Raw genomic sequence first — 15,890 nt, 5'->3', positions numbered from 1 at the left:
AAGCTTAGTGACTTCACGCAGAAGCATATTGAATGGAATTGTCACACGTACTGTTGCAAGCTTATACACATCGGATTAATCATCAACATGCATTATTTTCAAATATCAATGTTATTTCCGCAAATCCACTTTGGCCATATACTGTGAAGGCATAAATACAATTAAATAGTTACATGTAGCAGCCAGCACTAGCTTCAGCAAATCTCTATAGTTATATAGTCAGTGCCAGCAGTGATGTGGCGTTTAAAAAAAAAAAATTCTAGCAACATCACCCAGATGCGTAAAGACTTGCTTTATTTCTCCAATTGCACTGCAATTATTCCTTTGGTTGCTCAAGAAATTGCATTAAAAATACACCACAGATTTGTCAATATGCACTGCATTTCTTAGTACTGCCCCTCAATAAATATAATGTATACATAGTAGACATATATAATATTAGTCTTGCCAACCATTTGACCATAAATAACATTTCTCTTCAAGGCGCTGTTATACACAGTGGACTGTATATCTCCCAAAAGTTGGAAAGAAGTGATTTCTGCCTCCATACACTTCCAAGCATTTAACCGTAAGAAAAATAGATATCCATAATATACCACAGAACAGCAACAACCTCACCTCAACGTCTTGTAATGGCTCATGACCTATCTTTCCCTCACAGTAAGAGTGAGATGCAATGACAACTGCATTCTAAGCAGAACCATGAGGAATATGCACACTTGCAGATCACCACAGAAGGATTTTTGCGGAAGGGTGATTGCATGGTGCACTACAAGGGATGCAAGTATGGAGGACAGACCACATGTTGCACGCAGCACACTATCCTCTTTGCTCACATCTTGCCTTGCAGTGCACGGCCTTACAAATAAGTCCAATATTATAGGTTTGTCAAGTCGAGCAGTCAAGCAAGGACCACTACACTTCTTTTCGAGGGCAGCAGCTGAGAACCCTGTATGCAGTTAGTCGTGCTGATCGAGGGACGGACAGCAGGGTCAGCTGGCATCGTCGCGCTTCAGCGGACCCTGGGGGCTGCCTGCAGCCAGGACCTGGAGGGAGCAGGAGATGAGGTGCATCTGGTAGAGTAGCTGCTGCTGGAAGGCCTCAGCGGCCTGTGTCTGACGCCGGCTCTCTGCCAGTAACTGTCCCAGGAGGCGCACCACCCGCTGCTGCAGGGTTCTGCGGGCGCGAGGGCCGCCGTTGCTGGACGCTGTGGCAGCCGGTCGGTCGGTGGGTTCCTCCGCTGGTAGACGTTGCTTGTCCACCCTGGGCTCGGGCACTCGCAATGCAGGCAGCGGCTGCCAATCTGCCCGGGAATTGCGCGGCGTGCTACCTAGCGATGACTGCTGCTCGGGCGCACCCAGCTCCGTCTTGACGAGCACGGCGGGGCAGCACGCTTCTAGCGAGTGCTCGGGCGAACTGTGCGCGCCGGCAACAGCGGCGACAACTACGGACCCGTTAGGAGGCGACGCCGGCGCCCCGAGCGCGGCGCGTTTGGCCAGGATCGTGCCGACGCGGTCGGTGAACTCACCGTGGCGGTTCTCTCGGAAGTCGCGCTTGAGCCGCTTGAGTCGCTCGCGCACTTGCATGGGCGTCCTGCTGTAGCCGTGTGCGCCCAGGAAGCCCGAGATGGCCTGGTGCACTTTCTGGTACTTGGGCGTATTGTGCGGCGGGTAGTCGGCGCGCTCGTCGTTGAGCCGCTCCTTCTCGTAGAGGTCGAGTAGGAGTAGGGTTTCTTCGCGCGTCCACGAGCAGCCACGGCCCAGACGGCCCTTAAAGCTGCCGTAGTCGTCGCCCGAGAAGTTGAGCGCCATGGCTAACCAGCAGCGAACGGGGTCATCGCGGCGGCAGCGGGGCAAGCCACCGCGCCACGTAGGAACACCTGCGCGACAGCATCACGGCCACTGACCTGGCTGCTCGCTCCGGGCTCGGGTCGCAGCAGCCGCCGCCGCGGTATCGTGGGCCGCCCGGCGGACCGCGGGGCAACTGTTTACAGGTGACCGCCGGACATTCACCCCCTCACGGGTTATTGTACGTAGCCGTCACGTGACGCTTGCCCTTTGCCGCCGTGCACCGGTGGTTGCGCAAGGATTGTTGTGGCTCCCCTCGCCGCCTCGCCGGTTGCGCGCCGCCATTTTTAAATCAGCCTGTCAACTTGGCGGCGGCTGGATCGCAGCAGTCACGTGGAGTCGCAGTCACGTGCCTCACGCAACCAATACAGTCAACGGTCTTGTTTCAGCTGTCGGTTGGTGAGGTCGGTGAGGCCGTGCGTGTGTTCTTCGGTACCACGTGCGCAGCTAAAAAAAGCGAGAAACCTTTTTTAAGTCGCTTAAAGTGAAGTCGAAGGGGTGACCAAATCACTTGTGGTTTTTCTTGATGTTATAGTTGGGACAGACAAGGCTGCAGCGTGACAGCGTGCTTGTTGAGACGCTTTAAGCGTGCTTGGACGTTAAGCAAGTGTCACTTACGCAGTTTCTTCTCGTCACTTAATTTTGTTAATGACCATGCGCGCGCTACATTTCTACTTCGTCTTGTTTCCTAGGAATGGGCGTGCTAAGTCCGAGGCACTCGGCAGATTACATCGTCAAAAACGCTAGAGACGTAACCATTGACCGTGGCGGCATTTGCAAGGTTGCAGATGTTGTGAGTGCATTTACAAGATATTTTGTGTGTATATAGTAGCATTACATGCATAATTAGATCAGCAAGACGTGCAGCTGCACCACACGAACCAAGTTGTGGTGGATGATGTAGCGAGGGTTCAATCTCACGTATTTTCAATTACCGGAGTCATCGGTTGTTTGTTTGGCGCTCGGTAGGCACACAGCGGTACAAACGTAGTCTTGCAATGTTTTGCTTAAACGTTCTATCGTTATGACTGCGTTTTTTGTGTTGATGCCAGCGCTCCTTGTACTGTCAAGAGCACGCTAAGGCCTTTCTGCAAGCCGATTACGATGTCTTGACATTGATAAAAACGTACGTGTCGAGCCATTCCTCGTAGTAGTAACCGATGTAAGTGGGAGATTACGTTCACTGCGTGCTGAATTTTACAAGCCATAAATGTAGAAAATGTTTTCTTTTGTACAGCGTAGTACAACTGGTTTCTTTTCTGATTGCTGTGTTCTCGTTAACTCTGTGCTGCATCTATTGTGCTACTTACGTAGTAATCTCGAATTAGGTTTTACATTTAGTTCTAGTGTCAAGATTTGTGAAGCTCAGCCATATGTACGTACAGGCGCGGCACAAGTTCATGGCATCAGGGAAAAAATTTGAATATCTTCTAATGCAAGTGTGCAACATGGAATTGTCTCAGTGCATTACATTGGTCGAACATGAGCACATAGTCTGTGCCACTTGATTTCAGCCTGCATGCCTGGGCTGCAAAGAAAAAGTTTTTTTCGTGGCATCTCTGGTCTCCAGGCATTGCTCGCACCAGTACTTGGTTCTACGACTGAGGGATTAAGTGGCGAAGTTTGTGCCTTGCCGCTATAAATAGCAATGAGATGTATTAAAAACACGTTAATGTATGCGAAGTAGATCACCTGCCAACATGCAATTTGCAAGTTATCAAGAAAGTCAGTTTTGTTTGCATGTATTACTGCTCTACCACTGAGATATTTGTAGTAATTAGAGTACGGAAGAGGAGGTGTTATTATATTTGAGTTAGAGGAAATTAAGCTACTGGTCACGAATAAAAGATGCTTTGTGGACATAGGTCGTGAAACTAACGGGCATTTCGTGGGACTTCTTTTTGGCCTTGTTGGTGCTTGTTTGCCTTGGAGATTTGGCACAAAAGTTAATGGATACAATAGATGATAACAAACAAGGGTGCTTGTACTGTTTGTATAGGTTGTGTCTATTTGTTCGTGCATGTCTATTTATTTGTGCCTAATCTCAATTTACAGGCATTGCTTGTAAGGTTTATCAGACATTATTGAAGAATGGTGGGAGTTTGTGATAGTGAGGATGGATAAGAGATTTAAGTCCTGCTTGCTGTGCCCGCTCACATGCTAGATGTAACCAACATATCTACGCTAGTGAATGAATAAAAAATTTTGTTTTTTTTTCTGATAACATTTGTGTTCTTTGTCAGTGAAGACCTGCATGTGACAAAATAGTGCTAGCTTTGGTGCCAAACCTTAGTTTTCTCTGGATTTTGATTGGCTGCATGCAAAATTGAAGCAAGCCATAATAACCGAGTTGGTAACCATAAGCGATATGTAAAATCCTGTACATATTTACTCTTTTCATAGAGATATGCAAGCAGGCAGGTCGCAGTCAGTCCTGGTCACCGGCTTTATCAATGTATTCCTCAATCATTAACACATTTTCTGTGTATGTGTGTGGGTGTCCAGATGATTATTAATTCAACGATCCGTCCAAAAGAATGTAGCAGTTGCTAAAGTGTCGTCAACGCAGGTGCTGGACTGCTACAACAGAGGCCTAGTTGGGACACATGCGTGGAGAGATCACCCATTGCATCCAAAGGTTGCGGATGATTCTGCAGCCCAATGGGTTTCTCTTGTCGATGCCCTGAACTTCAACTTCTGGTCAGAAGACAGTACACAACGGTTTGCAGTGCAATGGAATGGCACTTTGCATACTGGCTACTATTCATTATGTGCTGTTGTGGCTCGCGCTTTGGAGGTGAGGCAATTTTTCATCACACCACTCACTTTGATTTCTACCCTCAACTGATATAGCGCTGATGCTGAAAATGAGTAAAACGAATCGTCAAACTTCAGATAAAGAGGAACTGATCCACAAAATGTTTGGACTGAATTCGCTTGCTAAAGAAAAGTCAATTCACTGTAAGTAGTTCGACTTCAAGGATGTGACAGCTTCATTTCATTATGTCTTTTAAAAAATATAGCATGTAAGCACTGTCACCTGTATTGGGACATGTGCAATCAAGCTGCAGTGTAAAGTGGGTGCCCACTAATTTAAAATGCATTGCAGCCAGACACCAGTATTTCTGCACACATATTGCAGGTATCAAGTTGTGCCCTTCTACAACATCAAGAGAGTTTTAAAAATAATTGACACTTTCCACCATGCGTACTAAAGAACCCAAACTGAGTTTTGATTGTGCATATATGTGCTTCCACCATTGCAATTTTTTTGTGTACCTTGAGTGCTCTTGTGTATGCTGTTCTAGGACTCTATTAATGTTCCCATGGTAGATTTATGCTTCGTTCATGTGAGTAGTGAAGGTGATTGCAGAGTAGTGTTAACAATGACAAGTTTCTCTTATGCAGTTACTATAACGTGATTATTCTTATTACCAAAGTATGCTAGTGTGCAATGCAAACAAGATAGCAAGTGATTAATGGTTGTTTGTTTGAGGTCATGTGTACACACTCTTCTATGCTTACACACAATGCTTATTTTTCTGCCTAATCTTCCAGGAAGGTGTTCCCCTTCTCAGTGCCGAATTCTGCCGCAGCATTTCTTTGCAGCAAGTGCAGCATATATTTCGGTCTGATACAAATGTGGAGATCCCCCTGCTCAAGGAAAGACACAAAGTTTTGCAAGAATGGGGCCATGTCTTGTCCAATGTAGGTCCAATGCCAATGACCCACAGCTTAAATTTACTTCATTTCATCTAGTGCTGATAACACATGTTTTGGTGTCTTATCAGTTTCATAATTTTCTTATTACATTTACCTACAAATGAATATGAGGAGCTGAGGAACTTGATTTTTAGGGACTTGATGGTTATTACCTACAAATGGTGTTTTGTTTTCTATCTGTAATGGAAGTACAGCTGTCGGCAATTAGTATGAATTTTTACACCTGTACCAGTATAAGTTACCTTCTCAGAAAATAGTGTGCATATCTGTAAAACTTCATAAAGCTGGTGGTAGTTTGTGCTGTTGATCTCAACTACAGAGAGGGGTGATCGGGCCAAGGATTTGGTCCTGTCCACTTACTTTCTAGTACAGTCAACTTCTATTAATTTGACCTTGACAAGATCGATGAAATTGATACAAAATGCTAAAACATACCCCTGATTCATTGGCCACTATTTGCCAGATTCGAATATGCCTCCGAATCAAATGGGTTCCCACTTTCTATGTGTCCAAAGTAGAGATCTGACATGCACCAAATTTTTTAGCAAGACAAATATGTGCAATTGTAATGAAGCAGACGCGCCCCTGTGTATGTGCCGTCTGAAGAGGAAGACGAAGGGCCGGGCCGTTATCGTGAGCGAGCCCCGTGCTATGGACAGCCCTTGCAGTGCCTTGATTTACCTAGCGTTCCACAACGTTGTGAACGACAATAAACCTCATCGCATAATAAAATCTTTAATATGCTGCGAGAGGGTGGAGTTGGTTATGTCGGTAGAAACCGCGATGCTCGAGACGGAATCGGCGTGCTGAATATTCTGGCGGGTGATAAAACGTTGGTGGCGCAGCTCGTCAAAGCTCTGGCAGAGGTTAATGAGGACTGACATGCTAGTTGGGCTTTTGACCAGCAACATCTGGAATGCGCTGTCCTCGATGCCCTTGAGGATGTGTTTGATCTTGTCATTCTCTGACGTGCTGGGATTTACCCGCTTGCACAAATCGAGAACATCCTCGATGTAGCTGGGGAATGTCTCTCCAGGCTGCTGTGCACGCTGGTGTAGGTGCCGTTCAGCGCGTAGCTTATGCACAGCTGGGCGATCAATCACTTCCGCAAACAGAGTCTTAAACGCGGGCCAGCTTGTAAAGTCTGATTTGTGGTTGAAGAACCAAAGTTTGGCTGCGTCGGCTTGGTAGAAAGGCGCGGTGGGTCAGCTTAGACTGGTCATCCCATTTGTTATGTACACTTACACGTTCATACGATGACAGCCAGTCTTCCACGTCGTGTTCGGCGGTCCCATTGAAAATGGGTGGGTCGCGTTGATGAGGGACGCCGGCGCAGATGACAGTGGCAGCCGGTGGTGCAGGCAACGAGGTGGCGGGATCAGGTATAGTGCAGGGCGATCTTGTTGGCAGGGTTCGATTGCGGAGCTCCAGGACGAGGCGAAGGATCTCAGCAACCTTCACCAAATGCGACGAGGTTTATTGTCGTTCACAACGTTGTGGAACGCTAGGTAAATCAAGGCACTGCAAGGGCTGTTCGTAGCACGGGGCTCGCTCGCGATCACAGCACGGCCCTTCGTCTTCCTCTTCAGACGGCACATACACAGGGGCGCGTCTGCTTCATTACACAATACACATCCATTAATTCAATTTTTCAGTTAATTCGATCCTGACCAAAGCTGCTGGCTGGTGCACATGCATTTCTATAGGCCCAAACTTTCGTTATTTCGATCCTAAAATTGGCCTTTGCCAGATAATTCGAACCTGACCTGTTGACATGCACACGCCTGACCCATATGATGACTCCAGCAGCAACTGCTTTAGTAGCAGCATCTGTCTAACATAAAGGAGGTGTGCGTGGCTGAAATGAGGATGCCGAGCTGGATGTGTGGAGTAATAAGGAAAGGCAGTATAAAATGTGCACCTCCAAGTAACTGTCGAGGCCGTAGAGTGCGGCAGGTGTCAAAGAGGCAAGACAGATGGCTTGGTTGTGTAATAAGTACTGTATTGACAAATTCTGGATTGGCAAGAGTACATTGGCAGTGTACTACAATGGCAAGAGGAAGCAAAGTGAACATAAGAAAAGGTGGGAAGGTAGTGTCTAGAAATATTTTAACACCAAGAATATAAGGAATGAATAGGCGACTGATAAGACAGTGAAATTAATTCTTCAGAAACATTTATGAAAGGGGATACGGTCGAACCCACTTATAACAATATTCGAGTGCCATGAAAAATTCCATTGTTATAACCAATAATTACAACCGGGTTGCATGAAAAAAATCGAAATAGGGGGATGGCATCACTTTGGTGGCCCCGAAAAGGGCTTTTTAAAAATTGCGAGAAGGCTGCTACAGCAGCTTGTCAGCTTGAGAAATGCAGAAGAAACGATGAGGCGAGATTGCCACAAGCATCTTGCCACGTAACTCTCACTGGCTTGCACGAGAAAAGCCTGTCCTTCAGCCTTGCATATTTTACACGAAGCTTGCCAACATTCTTCTCCAAGGCATCCAGCTGCTCCATGTAGTGCTGCGGAAGGTTCCTCGCAAAAACAAAGCCCCGGACAAACTGAATCATGTGCTGAGCCTCCTGTGAGGACAACGTTGAGGCAGCCTGCCCTTCCATGTAATTGCTGCCATCGCTACCAGTGCTATCCGATGCAAGCACATTCACAACAATCACCTCATCGGTTAGAAGCACTTAGTTTTCAAATCTATAGCCATGCACTTTCTTTTCACCGGCAACGTCTTGCACTGCCTATGATCAGCGGTCGCATAAGCCATCTTCCATTTCGATGGTGAGTCAAACCAACTGTTGGCCAAATATGCCTGAGAAACCATGTGGCCAGGAACAATTTTGGCACACCCAACAAGGAATAACGCGAGTGATTAAGCTGTTAGCAGAACTGCGCTGAATGAGAAGAAAGCGAGCAACATGCGAGCAATCTGCGAGCTGCACAATTGGCACAGCCCATTCGTGTTCGGAGGGGTGGAACGATAATGGCAGAGAGGCGTGCAGAGATGGCTGGAAAATGAGCGCGTGGCGGCTATTGGAGCAGCAGCCCATCGTGCAGCAGCTCGAATTTCTTGATCTTTTTCTTTTTTTTTTCTTTTCAAGGATTTCACATTTCACTACCTTTTGGCACGGACGCCCAACAGCCAGACTTCATCGTGATAACAGATAGTGCCACATCGGGGCATTGTATTAAGCGAGTTATCTCACCATGGAAAACATACAAAAGTTGACGGTGCAGCAGCTTTTCATTGTTCTAACCGATGTATAGTTAAAACCGGTATCAGTACAAGTGGGTTCGACTGTATTGTAAATTAAAAGGAAAAAAAAAATGTTCCGTTTTGTTTTTTTTCATCCTGAATGCCTGCTGCAGGCAGAATTGAAGAACCAATTTGGTATTCTTATTTAGAAACCTTGTCTGACTGGGGCAGTACTTAAAGGGACACTAAAGCGAAACAATAAATGAATTTAGACTAATGAAGCATTGTTTGAGAACCCTGCAGGCAGTCATTTAAAAAAAATAGTTTAATTATTAGATGAGAAAATGAAGGTTCAAGTATCAGTATTAGAATTTCGCGCCGAAACCCCAGCGCCGGTACGTCAGCGTGATGTCAGGGATTCCAAAGTATGTTTTCGCATTTGGGCTGCGTTGGCTGAATAAAGGTTCCCAAAACTTGCCATGTTTAATATTTGGTTCCTTTAGAACACGATGTAGTCAATCTGTACCGCTATATATATTTAGTAGGCCCTAGAAGATGCAATCAAAATCCAAGATGTCACAGCCCCCAGGTGCGGGAACTTAAGTAGGCGTCGCCACCCGTATTTCGTTCTTGCGCTTTTTCTGGCTTACCAAATGTCTTATCGTTGTAAGAGTGGTGTTTTTGGTGTTGTAGAATGGTAATTTACTGATGCAGAAGAAATCATTTTTCACTTTAGTGTCCCTTTAAGGAAAATATTTTTTAGAGGGTAACAATAGGATGCTGTTTTGTATAAACAGTGGTTAGTTATTTACTTGCGGTAGAATATACTTGTCTAGTCACTATTAATGACCTCAACTGTGTTGTGAAACCTGGTCTGCTTATTTTCTTTTCCTCCAATCTTGAATACAGGCGTATGACGGATCATTTGCCAACTGCATTCTAGAATGTAAAAACAGCTGCCAGACACTGCTGGAGAAGGTTGTGAAAAACTTCACATCATTTCAAGATGAAGGAACATTTGATGGTGTTAGAGGTCCGTGAAATGTTTTAATTTTGTTTGGAAAGTGCATTGCCATTTTTACACTTGCTGCAATTTCTCTGGGGCAGTTTAGCTGTAAGTGCTGCAATTTTTTCTTTTGGTAATTTTTCTGCACTAAGAATCGACAGTATTTGCGAGGAATGCCACCTCATGTTGAACTAAATAAGTTCAAGGTTCACACAATTTTCAGAAGGCACAACTCTAGAAATTGGTTGCTTAATGTTTCTCAACTCCTTGCGAGTTTTGTATGTAACTTGTAACTTGTAACTATGTAATCTTGTAGACCTATCTGTGAGGGAGCTATTGCAGGTGAATGGCACTTCGACTTCTATGTACAGTTCGTATGTGTGTGCATTTGTGCTTGCTTGCTTGTCCCAGTGGTGCCCCTCTGCTGTACTGTCCTTTCACAAGTCATTTGATTAGAGGGAACCAATGAGACTCTAACCCTGTAACAAACTGTGGATAATAATGCTGTATTGGGTAACATATCAGAGTTACATGCATGAATATAATGGGTACCAAATGACCGTATGGCTTTCCTGCCCACTGTTGCTGCATGACACAGCTGGGCCAGATTATGTAATTCAGCTTATGTATTTTGTTTATTTCAATGGATTCTATGGAATGTAAATAGAAAGATACCATTGAGCATTCAACAACAGCAGCAGAAAGTGAATTCCACTTGGTTAATAGTTATTGGAAAAGAATGTTGAAATATGCGAGCTCAGTCACTTTCTTTTAGAATGATATGACCACGGTAGGGGGGGCATCAGTTTGTGCCACTTAGATATGTGTCCTCTTAATTCTTAATTGTCCGTGGTGAAGGATATAAAAAAGTTTCATTCACTCCTGGTATTGCCTAATTTCTAGCTTTTTGAGATTGGCGTTTTCTAAGAGAGCTGTGGGTGGTGCTTGCTAACTGTATTTGTTACAAGTGAACCTAACTGATTCTCTCTGTATTTTTTCCAATATTGAAATCTTTCTTTTTGCGTGTGGATCCCATACAGCTGCAGGGTATTCTAGTAAAGGCAAAATAAAGGTTTTATATGCCAGAAGTTTGATTTCTTGTGCAGACCTACCCAAACGCCTCCTCAAGTATCCTAGCTTTTTCATCGCCTTCCTTTGGATATAATCAATCTGGTCATTCCACCTGAGGTCGTGAGAGATAATATTTCTTAAATACTTATAGTTGGTTGCCACAGCTAGGGGTTGATTATCAAAGCAATATAGGAAGGTTATCGAGTTCTTTTTGTGAGTAATGGTCATTTGCCACTTTGAACACATGTATGAATGCTCAAAGATGTGTTTAGTAAAACCTGGCCATTAGGTGAAGTAACTTTGTGGTGTATAATACAATCATCAGCAAAGAGCCGTATCTTGGCGAGAATGCTTTGAACAATGTCATTATTAAACACAAGAAAAAAAAGGAGGACCAAGAACGGACCCTTGTGGAATGCCTGACCATGGTGCAATGTTGCATGAATTCAAGTTGTCAATGCATGCTACTTTACATCTACATGAAAGGTAGGCCTCTATCCAAGCTAGTGGCGAGGTATTTTTTAGTATTGGCTTTAGCTTCAATAATAATGTTCGATGGGAAACGTGGTTAGAAGCCTTTTCAAAAACTAAAAATATAATGTCAACCTGATTGTGTCTGTCTAGGGCAGCTCATATATCATGGATAGTTTCGATGAGTTGAGTTACTGCTGAATGACCATGGTGAAAACCATGCTGGAGGGAACCAATTATGCTTTTATTTTTAAGGAATAAAAATATTTAAAAATGATGTCCTCTAATAGCTTTGCACAAGGAAATCAGCCAGTATGACCACACATATGATGGCACGCTTGTTTTAGGAATCGAAGTGATTTTTGCGTATTTCCAGTCGCTTGGGAGTCCCACAAGGGATAACGATTTCTTAAATAATAAACAAATATTTCGAGCACCATTCTGCATAGGGTATTAAAGACTTATTGGGTATTCCATCTATGCATGGCAATTTCTTGATGTCTAAATTTAACAGCAACAGACGTATGCCTCCTTCAGAAAAACACACATCATTAATAGATGCCACGCTATCAAAATGATCAAATTCTGGTGTCCAACCAATAACAGCTGAAAATACAGAACCAAAATATGTATTCAGTGCTTCGGCATTTATTGCGCTATCTCTCACAGGGATACCATTGACAGAAAGAGTAGGGGCAGATTTCTTTTTTTGCAAAATGTATCTAAAAAATTTTTCTGCTGACAAGACAAAGTTTTTCAGACAAACGCTTTTGTAGGAATCTTTGGCTTCTTTAATGCTATTTTTTCGCAGCTCATGTAGCTCTGATTGATATCTATACCGTTGGAACATGGATGCAGTCTGAGCTGTATTTTTTATTTGTTTAGCTTGCATCATTGACGTGCGATCCCTTTCTTCATCCATGGATTATGTGTGCACTGTATTTTACGTTTGTGTACGTTTCACGTTTATGTTTAAGACTAGGCTCTTAAACAAACACCACATATAATCAACAGAAAATGCATCTGATTCATACATTGAGACAAACTTAGAAAATGAACTATCAAAAACATCCAGTATATCGACGTCTCTAGTATGCGAGAATACAGGCACAATACATTCCTTTTTTTTGACAGCCTCGATCAGAATTTTGATTTCAGATTTAAACACAGCATTTTGTGGCCCGAGATACCTTTGAATATGTCAATGTTTGGGTCGCGGTCAAGGATACTGTCGCTTAATAAGAAAAAGATCCAGAATTGATTGGCTGTCATTGTGTATTTGCATGGGTGCTTTTTCTAGCTGTGGCAAACTGTGTAACAAAACAATGTCTACAAAGGGCTCATCAAAACCACAAGGAGCTTCAGGAAAATTGGCATCCCAGATCACTGATGGAACATTGAAGTCGCCAGTCTTAGCATGAGGTTAGAAGTGCGGTTGCTGCACATGAATTCGTTAAGTGCTTCGAAAAATGAGTTATCACTGTTAGGGGGCGGGGGGGGGTAAAGCTCAGCATTTACGAAATGTAATTAATCAAAGTGAAGTTTTACCCAAACGCTCTCTATAATATCCGGTAGTCTTGTAATGCATAACGACTCTTGGTATCAAATAGCAACGCCGTCACCCCGGGTGCTTCTGTCCTTGTGGTAAATACAATAGCCATGTGGTACAACTTCTGAGTCACTTATGTTGTCATGCAGCCAGGTTTCAGTAATCACTATTGCATGGGGAGCTGTGGGCGAAAACAATACTTTCCAAGTCAGCTGTGTACTATACTTCGGGCATTTAGGTTAAGACATCAGAAAGTGTTTTTGCGGCCTTCTTTGATTCATTGTGTCCCCCTCGTATCTGTGCAGTGCTGGCTGTTCACTTGCTGTTTGGTTCTGTGGCGCTGATTGTTAGGTATCCGCTTTTTTTCAATTCTTTCTCTGTCATATAGTTCTGTGCCGATTTTTATTTATTTATAGATCTGTTTCACTTTTATTCCTTCTTTTCTGACATCAATTGTGCTATCCAAAAGACACCTTCGAATTTTTCTAGTGGTGGCCAAGAAATCTTCAGAGACCGAGATGTGCTTTCCCTTTAATTTGTAGCATATTCCCAAGATGGCAACTTTTTCACGATGCTCAAAAAAGCTTTAAGATTATAGGGCTAGGGCATGGTTTGTTAGTATGCCGCTGGCCAATTCTATGAATATGTTCTACCGAAGAGACTTGAAACCTAGCATATCTCGAAATAAGCCATCAACCACTGTCTGTGCAAGTGATTCTGGCGTTTCTCCAGTAAGCTCCAAAATGCCAAACACAAGAAGATTGTCCTGCCTGCTGCTATCCTCAAACTCATTCAATTTCTTATCCAACTGCTCCACAGTTTGTTCCAAATTTACAATTTTACCTCCAAGTTGTGTAACAATTACCATTGATTCTTTGGCATTGTTAAGCTTATTTTCTATTTTCTCTAAATCTTTTATCTATTTCTTTTTGGCCATCAAGAAGTTTGCACAGCATCATTTCTGTTTCGGGCCCTGGATTAGATTCCATGTCACCACAGAGTATTAAAAGAGACAGCACAACGTCTTTTGCATAACCAAGCAAAGCACATAAGCTATTTGGGCACATCAGCTGGGTTAGACATCGGTCGCTAGATTTAATTGTTGAATGCTTATTGCTCACCTGTGTGAAATAGAATGGGTTTGACATCCTGTTCAATGGTGGCCAGCTGACATGCCCACTGAAAGAATTCTCGAGTGATGAACCTCTTATAGCCACTGCATCCAAGGAAGTCGATGTGGGTGGCACTTCAGTCCGTTTGACAAAGCATCCTGTGAGCTCACGTGCATAGAATCCGTAGACTTGCTTAGGCCCTTCTGTATGCTCTCCACTGAAGAAAAACGTCGATGAATCAAGCCACATTGCTTCAGATATCATGTAAAGCGTCATGCCGCAGACACTTTAAATGAAAAGCTCAACCTCATTCAAGAAAAGGTTCACTTATTGTCAAACGTCCCTTATAGAAGGAAACAATGGTATGGATGAATTTTTGCCCTACAGTATCCTGTTAGATACGGGACATTTTCCTGGCATCCTTCGAGTTCACCAGACAACATCGAATCGCCGTTGCACCTAATTAAGGTGTGCAGAAGTGCATCTATCACGTTCCCGAGGCGCAGCACCTTTTCCTGGCATCCTTCGAGTTCACCAGACCACATCGAATCGCCATCGCACCTAATTAAGGTGCGCAGCAGCGCTTCTACCACGTTCCCAAGGCGCAGCACGTCCAGACAAGTTGGCGACCCCCACCCACCTCGTGAGCCGCACGTGGAGCTATTGTCCCACTGCTTGACTCTTCCTGAAAGTGCAACGGGAGCCCGGCACGGTTCCAGGTAACCAGGGTCCTGAGCAGAGCTGCCTTGCAGCTCGGAAAGGTCGCTCGAAAACATCCCGTCGCCCCCCACTGAGCGCTTGCAAACCCCGAGGGAATGCCAGCTGTAAGTCACCGTGAAGCCCTCGGAGCCGCACCATTTACCAATTGTGACAGCAGTTGCAGACCTGGAGGCAATACCGGTGGCAAGTCATCCCTGACAGTGAAGCCCATGGAGCGAACCCCTGAGCCGAATGTGACTGCACTTGCACAGGCGACTTGAATCTCACTTGAATCTCATTAACCACTGTCACTTGAATCACTGAAGTCACTTGAATCTATATTAACCACTGAATGATTAAGGAGTGAAAGCAATCTGTGCTTTACATGGAATCCTGTATACTTTAAAATGGAACTTTGGATGACAAAGCTAAGCGTAAAAGCAGTCATTTCTGTGATTTTTTTTCCGGCAATAACAAAGGATGAAAGCCCTTTCTCATGAAAATGGATTTTTAAACAAGTTGTCTTGCATTACCTGTATTAAATTGTGAACATGTTCACTCAAGCTGCTGTGTAAAAATCCACATGCTCTGAAGCGTCTTTCAATACACTGTGGCAAAATACGGAGCATCAAATGTATGTTTAGCATTATGGAAGTACCAATACTAAAGCTATGCGTTCTGGTGGGCCTAATTATACCATCATACTTATCATATAACTGTTCATAACATTGACTAAAATACAACTGGAGCCAGTGAAAGGCTGATACTTTCATTTGTGTTGTTGCTAATCTCATTAGTTTTTCAATTTTGTTTATAGTAGCACTTGTGCTGACTCCTTTCTTTGTGTCAGTCTTTCTTAGTCATGCTCTCACACCACAAAAACATGCCAGCTGTCTATCCGCTGAAGGATATTCAACATTCTGCTGACCTTGTAACCAGCTGGGAAAGATGTAACCATATGCTGATGTAGAAGACTCTAGAAGGGGAATGAAAACATTGCTCTGTTGCATTTCTTTACTGTCCTGTCCCTTGCTGTGTCCCTTGCTTCAGCTCATGGTTTTGCCAATCATGGACCAACTAGCTCATGTCCTCTCTCTGGTAACCCTTTGTGCAGTTTAACTTTGACATTTTCATTGTAACTATTGTAGTGTCATTCTACAAGCGGGCTCAAATACTTGTTGCTGACCTCTGGAGCTGCTTTCA

The 15,890-nt window shown here is 44.0% G+C and overlaps 2 protein-coding genes across 2 annotated transcripts; one reads left to right on the top strand and one right to left on the bottom strand.

Annotated features, from left to right (window-relative positions):
* Nucleotides 1-277: 277 nt before the first annotated feature.
* Nucleotides 278-2,129, bottom strand: LOC142557854 (uncharacterized). The gene has a single exon (XM_075670057.1). It carries the CDS (start codon nt 1,809-1,811, stop codon nt 993-995), a length of 819 nt encoding a protein of 272 aa, XP_075526172.1. The 5' UTR covers nt 1,812-2,129; the 3' UTR covers nt 278-992.
* Nucleotides 2,130-2,402: 273 nt separating this feature from the next.
* LOC142557856 (queuosine 5'-phosphate N-glycosylase/hydrolase) lies at nt 2,403-15,826 on the top strand. Its single transcript, XM_075670066.1, has 6 exons — nt 2,403-2,450; nt 2,540-2,640; nt 4,417-4,644; nt 5,406-5,555; nt 9,689-9,812; nt 13,182-15,826. The coding sequence occupies exons 2-6, from the start codon at nt 2,542-2,544 to the stop codon at nt 13,262-13,264; spliced, it is 684 nt and encodes a 227-aa protein (XP_075526181.1). The 5' UTR covers nt 2,403-2,450; nt 2,540-2,541; the 3' UTR covers nt 13,265-15,826.
* Nucleotides 15,827-15,890: the final 64 nt, after the last annotated feature.

The sequence above is a fragment of the Dermacentor variabilis genome, chromosome 1, assembly GCF_050947875.1.
Source record: "Dermacentor variabilis isolate Ectoservices chromosome 1, ASM5094787v1, whole genome shotgun sequence".
In the NCBI taxonomy this organism is placed as follows: Eukaryota; Metazoa; Arthropoda; class Arachnida; order Ixodida; family Ixodidae; genus Dermacentor; species Dermacentor variabilis.
Note: the sequence above shows the minus strand (reverse complement) of the source record. Positions and strands in the feature narration are given on the sequence as shown.